Raw genomic sequence first — 14618 nt, forward strand, 5'->3', positions numbered from 1 at the left:
CAGAATGCCAAAATTGCTCTCAAAAAAAAATTAAAGAAAAGGAAAGAAACAATATATAAAGTTAAAAACATTTGGTGTTTGTGAGAGGTATTTAGAGAAAGCAACTTGCTTGTCATTTGGTACGTCAACTCACACCCACTCATATATACTTCCCAGTTAGAACACTGAAGTCTCACCATGATAGTTGAAGCAAGGAATTTGATAAAATGAATGAAGTACTTGTGGGAAAAGAGTCAAATTCTGATATTCTATAATTTCTATGTGTGAGATCTCATGGAGCCAACACTGTTTAGTAAGCATTATGTATTTGACACAAAGCTTGCAATCCTCTGAAAGTCATTACTGGCCATTTGTTTGCAGCCTCTGATACTCGATTCACAGCTTCAGAAGGACACATGGAAAATAGGAACAATGTGACAGAGCTTGTTCTCCTGGGGCTCACACAAAATCCTGAAATGCAAAAAGTTCTATTTGTCCTATTCTTACTCATCTACATTGCAACAATATTGGGCAATCTGCTTATCATGGTGACCATTGCAGCCAGCAGGTCACTTGGTTCCCCCATGTATTTTTTCCTGGCTTATTTATCATTTATAGATCCTGTCTATTCTACTATCATTGCTCCCAAAATAATCACTGACTTGCTTCATGAGAAAAAGACTATTTCCTTCCAGTATTGTATGACTTAAGTCTTTATAGATCATTTATTTGCTGGTGCTGAAGTCATTCTTCTGGTGGTGATGGCCTATGACCAATATGTAGCCATCTGCAAACCTCTTCATTATTTGATCATCATGAATCGGAGGGTATGTGTCCTCATGCTGCTGGTGGCCTGGACTGGAGGCTTTCTGCACTCACTGGTTCAATTGCTCTTTATTTATCATCTCCCTTTCTGTGGTCCCAATGTGATTGACAACTTTGTCTGTGACATGTACCCTTTACTGAAACTTGCTTGCACTGATACCCACCTCATTGGATGCTTTATGATAGCTAATGGAGGGGCAATTTGCACTGTTGTCTTCTTCATCCTCTTAGTGTCCTATGGGGTCATATTACACTCCCTGAAGACTCATGGTTTGGAAGGGAATCACAAAGCCTTCTACACCTGTGCATCCCATATGATGGTGGTCATTTTATTCTTTGTTCCCTGTATCTTCCTGTATGCCAGGCCTAATTCAACCTTACCCATTGACAAATCCATGACTGTGGTTTTAACTTTCATAACTCCCATGTTGAACCCTTTAATCTACAACCTGAGAAATGCAGAAATGAAAAATGCCATGAGGAAACTTTGGAGTAAAAATGTGACCTTAGTTGGAAGAGATTGTGTAGGACATGATATTCTTTTTTTTTTTTTAAGAGAATCAAAGAATATTTTCAATATCAGTGATTACAACTAAAAAATAATTTCCTTTGGGTTACTTAAACTACTTATTCCTGAAACCACTATATGAACTAATCCTTATCCTAGTGGAATAGTTTATAGATCTTAAACACCAAGAGAATTGCATAGCTTCAATCTCTTACAGATGTCATCATACTGTGTTAAGATTCTATAGTGGAATCTGATAAAAAATTAATTTAAAATTTCACAGAAATGATCATAGCTGCATTTTCAAATCTATGAAAAATGAAATTTGTTAACATATATTCTGATTGTGTCATATGGTTGATTTTGTATATTCTGAAAAAAATTTGAACTGAAGAATTAAATTGTTCAACCCCAGTCTCTGTATCTGGATCACTTGGCCTCCTCCAATAATTGAAATACATATTTAAGTCATTCACATCACATAAGGCCCCAGAGTCTGCCTGCATTAAATTAAAATGTCTGGGTACATGTTTTTTAAGCACAATGAATGTTTAACATTCTGGAAACAGATTATTCTGATTTATATAATAAATACTAATCTGATTCTCTGTAAGCTGTATGTTCTTGACTTAAATGATTAATTAAAAGTTGTCTTGCTCTTGGCAATTGCTCTATATCGGACTTGGAGATCAGATACTATATTATAAGCATCCTATTTAAGGCTTTAGAATTACATGTTTCCTGTTAGAACCCAACTTACAGCGTAGATACTAAGTGCTAAAATATGCCTTCATCCTTTTCTCAATTCTAATTGGATTCGTCTAGTGTACTTAGCAATATTAATGCCTCCACACTAATTAATTAATTAATTAATGCCTCCACCTGACACACATTAAATAAAGTTTCCTTTATTTCCCAGTGGAAGAAATAAAAGAAGTACTTTAGATCTTTTAATCAGAAAGAAATCTAGGACACTAGCTTCAGGATCAGGAGATGTGGATTTTAATTCTCACTATACCATCATTTTATTCCATAACCTTTAAATTTCTAAAAGTAATTTACTTAGGTGATTTGGAAGCTGTTTCCAAGTTCTGTGATTCTTCCCATGCCAATAATTTGTTATAAATATTGTTATATTTGCTTGTACTTCTATTAGAAGTAAAATTATCTCATTCCCCCAAACTTTTCTTTTTCTGATAGATAACATAGAAATACCCTCCTGGTATAAAAGTATCTTAAGATTGGATTAAGACATGTTGCCTCTGGGTGACAAGATGAAATGATTGGATGGTATCACTGAAGCACTGGACATGAGTTAGAGCAACCTCTGGGAGATATTGAAGGATAGGGAAGCCTTGTGTGCTGGAGTTCACGGGGTCGCAAAGAGTGAGACATGACTTATTGACTGAACAACAACAAGACATACAAACTCTGCTTTTGAGTGCTTTGTTGTTTTGAGAATATGTTCTTGCACCTATCCAAGTACACAAAGCTGTCAAGAGAACACTTTGACAGGTACCTGGTTTTTGTGAAATTAGTCCCTGAGTCTATCAAAGGTCAAAGCACACCTCAACTAGTTTCTGATCAACAGTGATATAATCCATATATAATCCCTCCTGTTTTCATTCTGTTTTACCTTTCAAGTTTGAGAATCTGTGTTGCTGTCTTTTCAGGATTTTGAACTGTTCTGTCTTTGGATTTGTATTCTGGGAACAGACTTTCCTGGTATAGATCCAAGAAACTCCTTTTTGAAAAATTTTTTCATGGACATGAATGGTAGATCAATTAAAAAATAAAATATCATAATGAAAAATAAAAAAAATAGTTACCCAATTAACTGTTTACATATGTAATATTAAATATTCAGATTCCATATTTAAGCTCATTTACTATCAAATATCTAAGTTCATATACGGTCAACTGTTGTTTTTTTTTTTTTCCTCTCATCATGTTTTGTTCTCATGTAGACATCAGGATGAAGTTCACAAAGACGTACGCTGTAGAAGTTCTTCTCTGATGTTCAGTTACCTTACTTGAGATAATCGGTTTGTTGGCAAGACCTGGTAATGATGGTGAAATATCCCTTGGGTTTAATTAGCCACAGGTAAGTAACTTCATAGACTTTGCTCCCAAACAGGATATGTGGTAACACTTTTAAGGCTCAAGAGAAAGGCCTTCTCCACAGGTACTGTTTATATCTCAAAAAAAAAAAAACAAAAGACTTACTGTATCTGAATTAGTTGATGCTTTTAATATTGAAATTTACTTCTTTCTTGGTGCACTAACAGCTGCCTGGGGCCCTGGCTGTAGACCTACATGTCAGACAAGTTCATGGGTGAGATTTCCCAGCCTGTCCCCTGGCCAGGACATCATATAGTCATAGAGTATCAGGTTTAAATGGATTTTACAAATCATATAATCACCTCTCACCCCCACCAGTCTAAGATTTAAATCTCTTTTAAGCATGTCAAGCATCAAGAAAAATAGGTTCAACTACAGTGCTATCAATTTAGAAGTAAAAATATTTCAGACTTTTTCTTACTGATATTTAACACCTCTGTTAAAACTATACATTATTCAAAAATATGCAATATATTTTAGTTATCCCCTTCCCCAATGTTGAGCATTCTGTGTGGTTTCTAAATTTTCCACAGCTTTTAATAACTGTGTTGAACATATTTGAACATTTAATTTTTCTGTTTTAAAAATATTTTCCATTAGGTTATTTCTAGAAAGAGTATTTTGGAGTCAAAGAAAAAAAAGACAAAATAATTTCTATTTTTTCACAGTTATGTCCAAGTAACTTTTATTAGTTATGTTTAATTCTTACTTTCTATTCACTATACTTTTTATGATCTGCTGAGAAACTTCACCTCAGAGTATAAGGAAATGTAATGAAGCTGCTGTACTTTGTTTTCACATATGTATAGAGTTTTCGTCTTGGAAAAAGGAATACTTTTTAAAATTATGTTTATGTTTTCTCTTTTCTTTGGAAAATTTTTGTGTCACCTGTCCTTATCATATTAGTAATACAGTATCCTGTAACCAAGAATGATTGATGATGGATGCTATGGGAAGATGGGAGAAGAAGGCAGGGGAATGCCTGTAGCAGAAACATAATGGAGTGGGAGGGTGACTTGTATCAAGGATGGATGCCTTGCTGCTGTTTGGTGATGAAATTTCAGGGAAATGGTTACAAAGACATTTAACAGGCACACTTTTTATGACTCAATGTGAATACATACACATTACTATACATAGTCATATCCAATAAATATTTGTTGAATGAATGAACTTGTAATATTAATGATTGCTTACATGAACAGATTTTATATGTGTTTGGGTATATATACATAGTACTTTATCTCATCCAGCAGAGTCTTTCTATTTTTCACATCAATCTCTGTTTTTAAAACTTTGAAAATAATGATTTTCTTTGCTTGATAGATCTTATTTTATTGCACACCTATGTCACAGTTTTTTATACGCCTACTGAAGATGTAAATTTACTGAATGTAACCATGTTAAATTGTATGTGGAACAGGATTTTGAAGAATTAAAAATATTAATTAATAACTATTGTAATTATCCTGAAAGTAAAATGACCCAGTAATATACTCTTTCCTAGAGGCAATTAATATTTTTATACTTACCCCATAAAGTGTGTCAGAAATTATTAAAGTGGAATGCAGCTTACTTTCAAAGGTTTATTTATGTTTTTCATAAAAAGTAATGATAATCAGAGCTGGAGGACAAGAACACTTGAATTCCTCTGGGTTTATAATCTGGGGAAGAAGGCATACTCTTACCCATGAACGACAACTTGGAAAGCATTTACTCATCATCTAACAGGTTTCAGACACTGCAGACATCCTGCCAGGCACTGTGGTAGGCACAGTTACTAAACACACTTGAATAGCATATGCGCTCTGGTAGGTTAAAACGGACAGTGTGTTGCCAAGGACTTATATCCATTTCCTTAAACTGCCTTCTTGGGATAGATTTATTGATGTGTCTTTCCTTCCACAGTTAGATCTAAGAATTCAAATGTAAATTCTCATGGAAAAGAGAATAGCTCTAACCCCTGTGGGACACCTCTCAGCTTTCTAGATACATCTGAGAATTACTATTTGTAAGCTCACATACACAAAGGAGGGCTTGAAATCAAGGAACACCGAAATGACATGGCAGAGTTGCAAGCAGCTGAAATCAGGAGGAGAATCCAGGTCTCATGTAGGGAGCCCAGTGTTTTCTCAGTAAATTACACATCATGTGTTTCCCTCCCAATATTTTACAGGTGATAGGTGCTGGGTGTCTGAAGGGATGGAACACATCATGAAAAAAATAAGAATGATTTGAAACAATTACTGGGGCAAAACTGCCAAGGACTTGAGCCACAGCTATAGTGACTGTTCTGTTTTGTTCTAAGAAATTCAGACCACAAATATTTCATGATTAACAGGTGCCACTTTTTATTCCTTTGTAGGAAATTCAGGCCCCAAGAAGGTATTACTTCCCAAATGGATGTTGTTATACCTCCAAACAATGTGACTGAATTTGTTCTCTTGGGACTCACACAGAATCCACTCTTGCAGAAAATACTCTTCATTGTGTTTTTGTTCATTTTCCTATTCACTGTTCTGGCCAACTTGCTCATTGTCATTACCATCTCCCTCAGCCCCACACTTTCTGCTCCCATGTACTTCTTTCTCACTTACTTGGCCTTCATAGATGCCTCCTACACATCCGTCACCACCCCTAAATTGATCACTGACCTACTGTACGAGAGGAGAACCATATCCTTGGGAGGCTGCCTGACTCAGCTCTTTGTGGAGCACTTCCTGGGAGGATCAGAGATCATACTCCTCATCGTCATGGCCTATGACCGCTACATGGCCATCTGCAAGCCTCTGCACTACACAACCATCATGCGACAGGGGCTCTGCCAGCTCCTGCTGGTGGTGGCCTGGATCGGGGGGATTATGCATGCCACTGTGCAGATTATTTTCATGGTCAACTTGACCTTCTGTGGTCCCAACATCTTCGATCACTTCATGTGTGACCTCTTTCCACTGTTAAAGCTTGCCTGCAGTGACACCTACAAGCTCGGTATAGTGGTGGCAGCAAACAGTGGAGCCATGTGCTTGCTCATTTTTTTCATGCTCCTCATCTCATACACAGTCATCCTGAGCTCCCTGAAATCCCATGGCTCTGAAGGACAGCGCAAGGCCCTCTCTACATGTGGCTCCCACTTTACAGTAGTGGTGTTCTTTTTTGTCCCTTGTATATTCACCTACATGCGTCCTGTGGCCACCTATCCTGTGGACAAGTGGGTGGCTGTGTTCTTTGCAATCCTCACTCCCATGTTAAATCCTATCATCTATACAGTGAGAAACACAGAGGTGAAAAATGCCATGATGAATTTGACGAAGAGGAGAATAATGTAGCCTGTTCATGAAGCCAATAGTATGATGATTTGTCTATGTAGAGGATTATATCTATTGTAAAATACGAAAAAAACCCAATAAATTTTGCAGATCATTGACATTAAAAAAGGCCCAGAAACTAAAATTTGTTGAATGCTTAATGGATAGGTACTTTGCTAGGTGCTTTTTATAACTTTTAATGTACTCTGCTAAGGCTTTAACATTAATGTGCATAGATTTAGGATGTGCAATAGAAAAAACACGTATGAATCCCTAGTGAGATGATTATAGAGTATGTATTTCTACTGTACTAAATTCTTTATACAAATGTTGCTTGGATGAAATTGGCTTTTCCCTAGGGCCTGTGTTGATTTCAGATCTTCTTTTATTTTTATTTAACCTGTGGTGAAGCAAATAGATCCTATAAATTCTTAGATATATAGGGAAGGGATATTTGCGGAGTGAAAGAATCACTGCTGAATTTTTTTGGCACCATGAATTTATCAAAAGCAAAAAGAGAAACACTCACTAAAGGAGGAAGGAATGGTTCTCAACTTATCTTTAATTCTTTTTGTAGCATAAAAATAAACCAGAAATTTAAAAATTATTCTTAATTTAGTCTTATTTTCTTAAATATCCTACCACTTACAGTTTTTATTGAATTTTTTTTTTCTTCTTACCAAGACTTGAGGAGTCTTTTGAATAAAGAAGAGTAAACATTCTTTAATCACATGCAGCAACAAGAAGAAAACATATCTAAGAGTTTTAGCTACAGCATTTGAATCCAGGTGTTCCAAAACTCAGTTCTACTTTCTTCAAATAAAACATAGTCGTCTTTGATATACTTCAGTTCAGTTCAGTTCAGCCACTCAGTCGTGTCTGACTCTTTGCGACCCCATGGACTGCAGCACGTCAGGCTTTCCTGTCCATCACCAACTCCTGATACATTTATGTCTATAGATAAGAAATGTATCTGTAATGTTAGTGATTCACTTTCTCCTTTAAGAAGATAATCGAATTTGCTATAGCCTTGTCACATGTGGGGCAATATAATAATACCTATGCTTGGAACTATTTCCACTAACTGAAAGAAATTAGAAGATAAATTTTGTTCTTATGAACAAAAACATTACTGTACTAATGTTGGCCTTTTACAAAAGCAAAATTTTACAGAAGTTTTCATAACACAAACTTTAGGAAAGCGGTGATACCTGTTATGCTCCTCTAGACACATGGAGAATATCAGATCATTCTACATTATTACCTAACACTTTATAAGTCAAAGGTTCTCAGACTATAACACTCCAACTTGCACTATTTCAGAAATATTCTCTCAAACTCAGTAGTCATCTCTAGCCATTTTTTCACCATAATTTGACCATATCATTATGCCAGTCACCCCACCTATTCTGTGGAGTGACTGTTCACTAGCTTATGCATGGTACCTCAGATTCATAAGAAACAGAAGCTTTTCCCACAATGTCTAGGCCTGGAAGATGATATCATCAGCACTTAATCTATTAAAGATGATCAATTTTGCAGTTGATACTGAGAAGCACTGCAATAGAATTTACACTAAATAATATACGGTTCATTTTGCCTTATGACTATTAGATAGGAGTTGAGAGCAATTCAGGGGTAAGAATGGAAAAAGTATTAAGTAGATGGCATTTCTACTAAAAGATGAAATGAATTATTTGAAGAGGAAAATAAGACTGAAGGGGCTATACCAAGGGCTCAGTGTCAAAAGCAAACCTGGAAAGTGTAAGAAAAAAGGCAGTCTCACCTCAGTGTATGGAATTTTGCTGGTTTGTAAATAATTCTAGGGAATTTAAAATATTTCTTTGAACTCATCATCAAAAATCTCATGAGGACAATGCCATTTGATTATGTCTGATTCTTTAAGAAACATTTAAAGAAATATGTCTCTCCTAAAATCAATGAGATAAATAATGTTTGGATCTGTTGTTAAGAATATTTTCCTTTAATCTGGACTGTTAATTTAGTGAAAATATTAGGCATTAAATGAGGAAGGTGAGCTCATTGTTGAAGGCCAACTATGAGGCATACATTTTGACAGGGACTTCCCTGCTGGCTCAGAGAGTAAAGCGTCTGCCTACAATGTGGGAGACCCGGGTTAGATCCCTGGGTTGGGAAGATTCCCTGGAGAAGGAAATGGCAACCCACTCCAGTGCTCTTGCCTGGAAAATCCCATGGAGAATCCTGGTAGGCTACAGTCCATGGGGTCTCAAAGAGTCGGACATGACTGAGTGACTTCACTTTCACTTTTACATACTTTAACTCTCTCAATGAAGAAACATATATTATTATAGAGGTTGATATTTCATTTTATACAAAAAGAAAATGTGACAATGAAATTAAACAATATCAAACCTTTGAAACTCTGCTTCCTCTACTCTTTCCACTTCACAAGATTTTTTCTAGCTTGATGTGAAAATATAAAAATACAGATCTGATCATTGGCCAAGTTGTGAAGATTGTCATTGAAGTATTCAAGCTTTATTTTGGGATCGGGAGAGGGATGGGGCATTTTCTTCCTCTCATTTCTGCATTGATCTTCATTTCCCAGGCTACTTGTACCTTCTTGATTCCTCTTGTCTTAGAGAAAAACCAACTGATGATCTCATTTGTGCAGATATGTTACCCATTATGCACATCATGAAAAGTGAAGTCTAATGGACTTAAGAAATAAAAATCAAATAGTTGAGTTTCAAAAAAGAGTGGCACTTAGATGAAAGACATAGTTGGACAAAAAATAAGCAGCTCAGTCTTCGAGGAAACTGATACTTTGTTTGAGCATGAAGGTAGCACCTTGAGCAACTATATAGATACTGTTTCCTCAGGGCTTTTCATATTGTTATCCCATAGTGTTAACAAATACTACTGGAAAAATGTCTCCATGGGCAATTCAGCTTAGGAAATTTTGACATATTTAATTTGTTCAAATAATACTGTCTAGTGCCTACAGTATGTGAGAGAGTTATAGGAACTGGGTATACAACTTTTACAAATAAGAGTTGTGTTTGTGTGAAAGTTAATTACCAGTGGGAAGTAGATGTATAATAAATAAATAAATGAAAAAATATAATTTTGTTAGCAATGTGTCTGATGAAAATCATTTTATAAGAGGGTGTTACAGGAGATAAGAATTGGATAGAGATTTTTGTAGTTTTTAAAGTCCAGCTAGAATTGTAGTTAGGGCCAAGTTTAAATAATCACATTATTCTTCTCACCCTTTTAAAAAATAAGTAGGTTGCTCTAATACATACACTTGAAATGAAGAAAATATCTCTCTGAAGCATGTAGAAATGTTTTCTTGGAGGATGAAAATGTCAAAGTTTTTATATATAAAGCACAGATATACATAAAACAGATAAGTGGGCAGTATATTTGTGGTTATAATATTTTAAGAGGAGAGATTAAGGAAACAATGTTTAAAATGTGCCTTTAGAGAGCACTATTCTCCAGTACTTTGGCCACCTCTTGGGAAGAGTTGACTCATTGGAAAAGACTCTGATGCTGGGAGGGATTGGGGACGGGAGGAGAAGGGGACGACAGACGATGAGATGGCTGGATGGCATCACCGACTTGATGGATGTGAGTTTGAGTGAACTCCGGGAGTTGGTGATGGACAGGGAGACCTGGCATGCTGCAATTCATGGGGTTGAAAGAGTCAGACACGACTGAGCGACTGAAATGAACTGATTGATAAGAGAAAGAAGATTAAGGAATACAGCCCTAGCTTATATCTGAAGGGTTAGGCAAGATAACTACTCATGGAGCAACTAGGAAACGCCATCCAAGCGCAGAGGTTGGCCGATCATCTGTACAGATCATATTCAGTAAAACTGAGAGGTTCTTTCTTCTCAGGAGGCTTCCCAGAGTACGTTGTCAACTACATTAACAAACCAGTTGTAGTCTGTGAAGTATATTATATATATAAGATATAGCTATTTTTTTTTTTTTTTTTATTTTTAAACTTTACATAATTGTATTAGTTTTGCGAAATATCAAAATGAATCCGCCACAGGTATACATGTGTTCCCCATCCCGAACCCTCCTCCCTCCTCCCTCCCCATACCATCCCTCTGGGCCGTCCCAGTGCACCAGCCCCAAGCATCCAGCATCATGCATCGAACCTGGACTGGCAACTCGTTTCCTACATGATATTTTACATGTTTCACTGCCATTCTCCCACATCTTCCCACCCTCTCCCTCTCCCCCAGAGTCCATAAGACTGTTCTATACATCAGTGTCTCTTTTGCTGTCTCGTACACCGGGTTATTGTTACCATCTTTCTAAATTCCATATATATGCGTTAGTATACTGTATTTATGTTTTTCCTTCTGGCTTACTTCACTCTGTATAATAGGCTCCAGTTTCATCCACCTCATTAGAACTGATTCAAATGTATTCTTTTTAATGGCTGAGTAATACTCCATTGTGTATATGTACCACAGCTTTCTTATCCATTCATCTGCTGATGGACATCTAGGTTGCTTCCACGTCTTGGCTATTACAAACAGTGCTGCGATGAACATTGGGGTACATGTGGCCATACCACCCTGAACGCGCCCGATCTCGTCTGATCTCGGAAGCTAAGCAGGGTCGGGCCTGGTTAGTACTTGGATGGGAGATATAGCTATTTTTAACTATTGAAGATTGAAAATAAGGAAGGCTATAACCCCAAATATTTCTAAATTCAAAGGATGTTGACTGAGAATACTGTTACGGAGTGAGAGTTTAGTCCTTATTTTTTCTGGCTTAGAAACATTTTAGAATCCATTATAATGGCAACTCTCCTGAAGTTAGATGTGATATAATTTTAACAACAGTCTTGAAAGATGTAGAGAACATCAGGTTAGGTGATACAAGATTTCAGTCCTGATACTACCTAGGTGGCCAAAATTAAGTCCTATTGACTTTCTTCATCTGTATTATCAGACAGGCAAATTATTGTGCGGCCATTCTTCTACTGAAGAAAAGAGTTTAGTTGTTCAAAAATTACTGAATGGTTAATATTGTGATATGGTTTTGTGTTTGTGAAATATCAGCTTGGCCTGGCTCCAGTGAACTTCTGCCTCTGGGAAAAGCAGATCATTGCAGGGGGGGATGGTAATTGACTGGTATGGTGATTAGTGCCTCAGTCAGCAGAGACACAGCTTCAAAGGGGTGCAGTTGAAATGATGCAAATCTGCACTTGAAAATGGCAGTTTGCCCTCTTTCAGCCAAGGTTCTGTTACCCAAAGGAGAACATCTCAATAATGATGTGTAGGCTAAGGTGTGTATTAAAAACTGTTTGCAAATTAAACTCAAGTATAGCTAAATGGTAGGCAGTTCCATGAACAATTCTATAAACAGCTTAGCTGGCTGCCTTATTTGGCAACCTTTCCTATTTGGATGAAGTCTGAATTACTTTGCCACATGCAAGTAGTTTCTTTCTCTTTTTTTTCTTTTTTTATTTTTTATTTCTAATTTTATTTTATTTTTAAACTTTACATAATTGTATTAGTTTGCCAAATATCAAAATGAATCCGCCACAGGTATACATGTGTTCCCCATTCTGAACCCTCCTCCCTCCTCCCTGGCCATACCATCCCTCTGGGTCGTCCCAGTGCACTAGCCCCAAGCATCCAGTATCATGCATCGAACCTGGACTGGCAACTCGTTTCTTACATGATATTTTACATGTTTCAATGCCATTCTCCCAAATCTTCCCACCCTCTCCCTCTCCCACAGAGTCCATAAGACTGTTCTATACATCAGTGTCTCTTTTGCTGTCTTGTACACCGGGTTATTGTTACCATCTTTCTAAATTCCATATATATGCTTTAGTATACTGTATTTATGTTTTTCCTTCTGGCTTACTTCACTCTGTATAATAGGCTCCAGTTGCATCCACATCATTAGAACTGATTCAAATGTATTCTTTTTAATGGCTGAGTAATACTCCATTGTGTATATGTACCACAGCTTTCTTATCCATTCCTCTGCTGATGGACATCTAGGTTGCTTCCATGTCCTGGCTATTATAAACAGTGCTGCGATGACCATTGGGGTACATGTGTCTCTTTCCCTTCTGGTTTCCTCAGTGTGTATGCCCAGCAGTGGGGTTGCTGGATCATAAGGCAGTTCTATTTCCAGTTTTTTAAGGAATCTCCACACTGTTCTCCATAGTGGCTGTACTAGTTTGCATTCCCACCAAAAGTGTAAGAGGGTTCCCTTTTCTCTACACCCTCTCCAGCATTTATTATTTGTAGGCTTTTGGATCGCAGCCATTCTGACTGGTGTGAAATGGTACCTCATAGTGGTTTTGATTTGCATTTCTCTGATAATGAGTGATGTTGAGCATCTTTTCATGTGTTTGTTAGCCATCTGTATGTCTTCTTTGGAGAAATGTCTATTTAGTTCTTTGGCCCATTTTTTGATTGGGTCGTTTATTTTTCTGGAGTTGAGCTGGAGGAGTTGCTTGTATATTTTTGAGATTAGTTGTTTGTCGGTTGCTTCATTTGCTATTATTTTCTCCCATTCTGAAGGCTGTCTTTTCACCTTGCTAATAGTTTCCTTTGATGTGCAGAAGCTTTTTAGGTTAATTAGGTCCCATTTGTTTATTTTTGCTTTTATTTCCAATATTCTGGGAGGTGGGTCATAGAGGATCCTGCTGTGATGTATGTCGGAGAGTGTTTTGCCTATGTTCTCCTCTAGGAGTTTTATAGTTTCTGGTCTTACGTTTAGATCTTTAATCCATTTTGAGTTTATTTTTGTGTATCGTGTTAGAAAGTGTTCTAGTTTCATTCTTTTACAACTGGTTGACCAGATTTCCCAGCACCACTTGTTAAAGAGATTGTCTTTAATCCATTGTATATTCTTGCCTCCTTTGTCAAAGATAAGGTGTCCATATGTGCGTGGATTTGTCTCTGGGCTTTCTATTTTATTCCATTGATCTATATTTCTGTCTTTGTGCCAGTACCATACTGTCTTGATAACTGTGGCTTTGTAGTAGAGACTGAAGTCAGGTAGGTCGATTCCTCCAGTTCCATTCTTCTTTCTCAAGATCGCTTTGGCTATTCGAGGTTTTTTGTATTTCCATACAAATTGTGAAATTATTTGTTCTAGCTCTGTGAAGAATACTGTTGGTAGCTTGATAGGGATTGCATTGAATCTATAGATTGCTTTGGGTAGTATACTCATTTTCACTATATTGATTCTTCCAATCCATGAACATGGTATATTTCTCCATCTATTAATGTCCTCTTTGATTTCTTTCACCAGTGTTTTATAGTTTTCTATATATAGGTCTTTAGTTTCTTTAGGTAGATATATTCCTAAGTATTTTATTCTTTCCATTGCAATGGTGAATGGAATTGTTTCCTTAATTTCTCTTTCTGTTTTCTCATTATTAGTGTATAGGAATGCAAGGGATTTCTGTGTGTTGATTTTATATCCTGCAACTTTACTATAGTCATTGATTAGTTCTAGTAATTTTCTGGTGGAGTCTTTAGGGTTTTCTATGTAGAGGATCATGTCATCTGCAAATAGTGAGAGTTTTACTTCTTCTTTTCCAATTTGGATTCCTTTTATTTCTTTTTCTGCTCTGATTGCTGTGGCCAAAACTTCCAAAACTATGTTGAATAGTAATGGTGAAAGTGGGCACCCTTGTCTTGTTCCTGACTTTAGAGGAAATGCTTTCAATTTTTCACCATTGAGGATAATGTTTGCTGTGGGTTTGTCATATATAGCTTTTATTATGTTGAGGTATGTTCCTTCTATTCCTGCTTTCTGGAGAGTTTTTATCATAAATGGATGTTGAATTTTGTCAAAGGCTTTCTCTGCATCTATTGAGATAAGCATATGGTTTT

The 14618-nt window shown here is 36.6% G+C and overlaps 2 protein-coding genes across 2 annotated transcripts; both read left to right on the top strand.

The window, feature by feature from the left end:
• Positions 1-395: 395 nt before the first annotated feature.
• On the top strand, positions 396-1400 carry LOC139176136 (olfactory receptor 4A15-like). Its single transcript, XM_070767589.1, is given in 1 exon segment — positions 396-1400. A coding segment is annotated over 1 exon segment (1005 nt).
• Positions 1401-5832: 4432 nt separating this feature from the next.
• LOC139176137 (olfactory receptor 4C3D-like) lies at positions 5833-6759 on the top strand. Its single transcript, XM_070767590.1, has one exon. The coding sequence runs from the start codon at positions 5833-5835 to the stop codon at positions 6757-6759; it is 927 nt and encodes a 308-aa protein (XP_070623691.1).
• The last annotated feature ends 7859 nt before the right edge of the window (positions 6760-14618 follow it).

Source organism: Bos indicus, chromosome 15, assembly GCF_029378745.1.
Source record: "Bos indicus isolate NIAB-ARS_2022 breed Sahiwal x Tharparkar chromosome 15, NIAB-ARS_B.indTharparkar_mat_pri_1.0, whole genome shotgun sequence".
Classification (NCBI taxonomy): Eukaryota; Metazoa; Chordata; class Mammalia; order Artiodactyla; family Bovidae; genus Bos; species Bos indicus.

Bases quoted from the DNA above. Each gene is read 5' to 3' on its own strand.
- LOC139176137 (XM_070767590.1), top strand. From the start codon at position 5,833: ATGGATGTTGTTATACCTCCAAACAATGTGACTGAATTTGTTCTCTTG.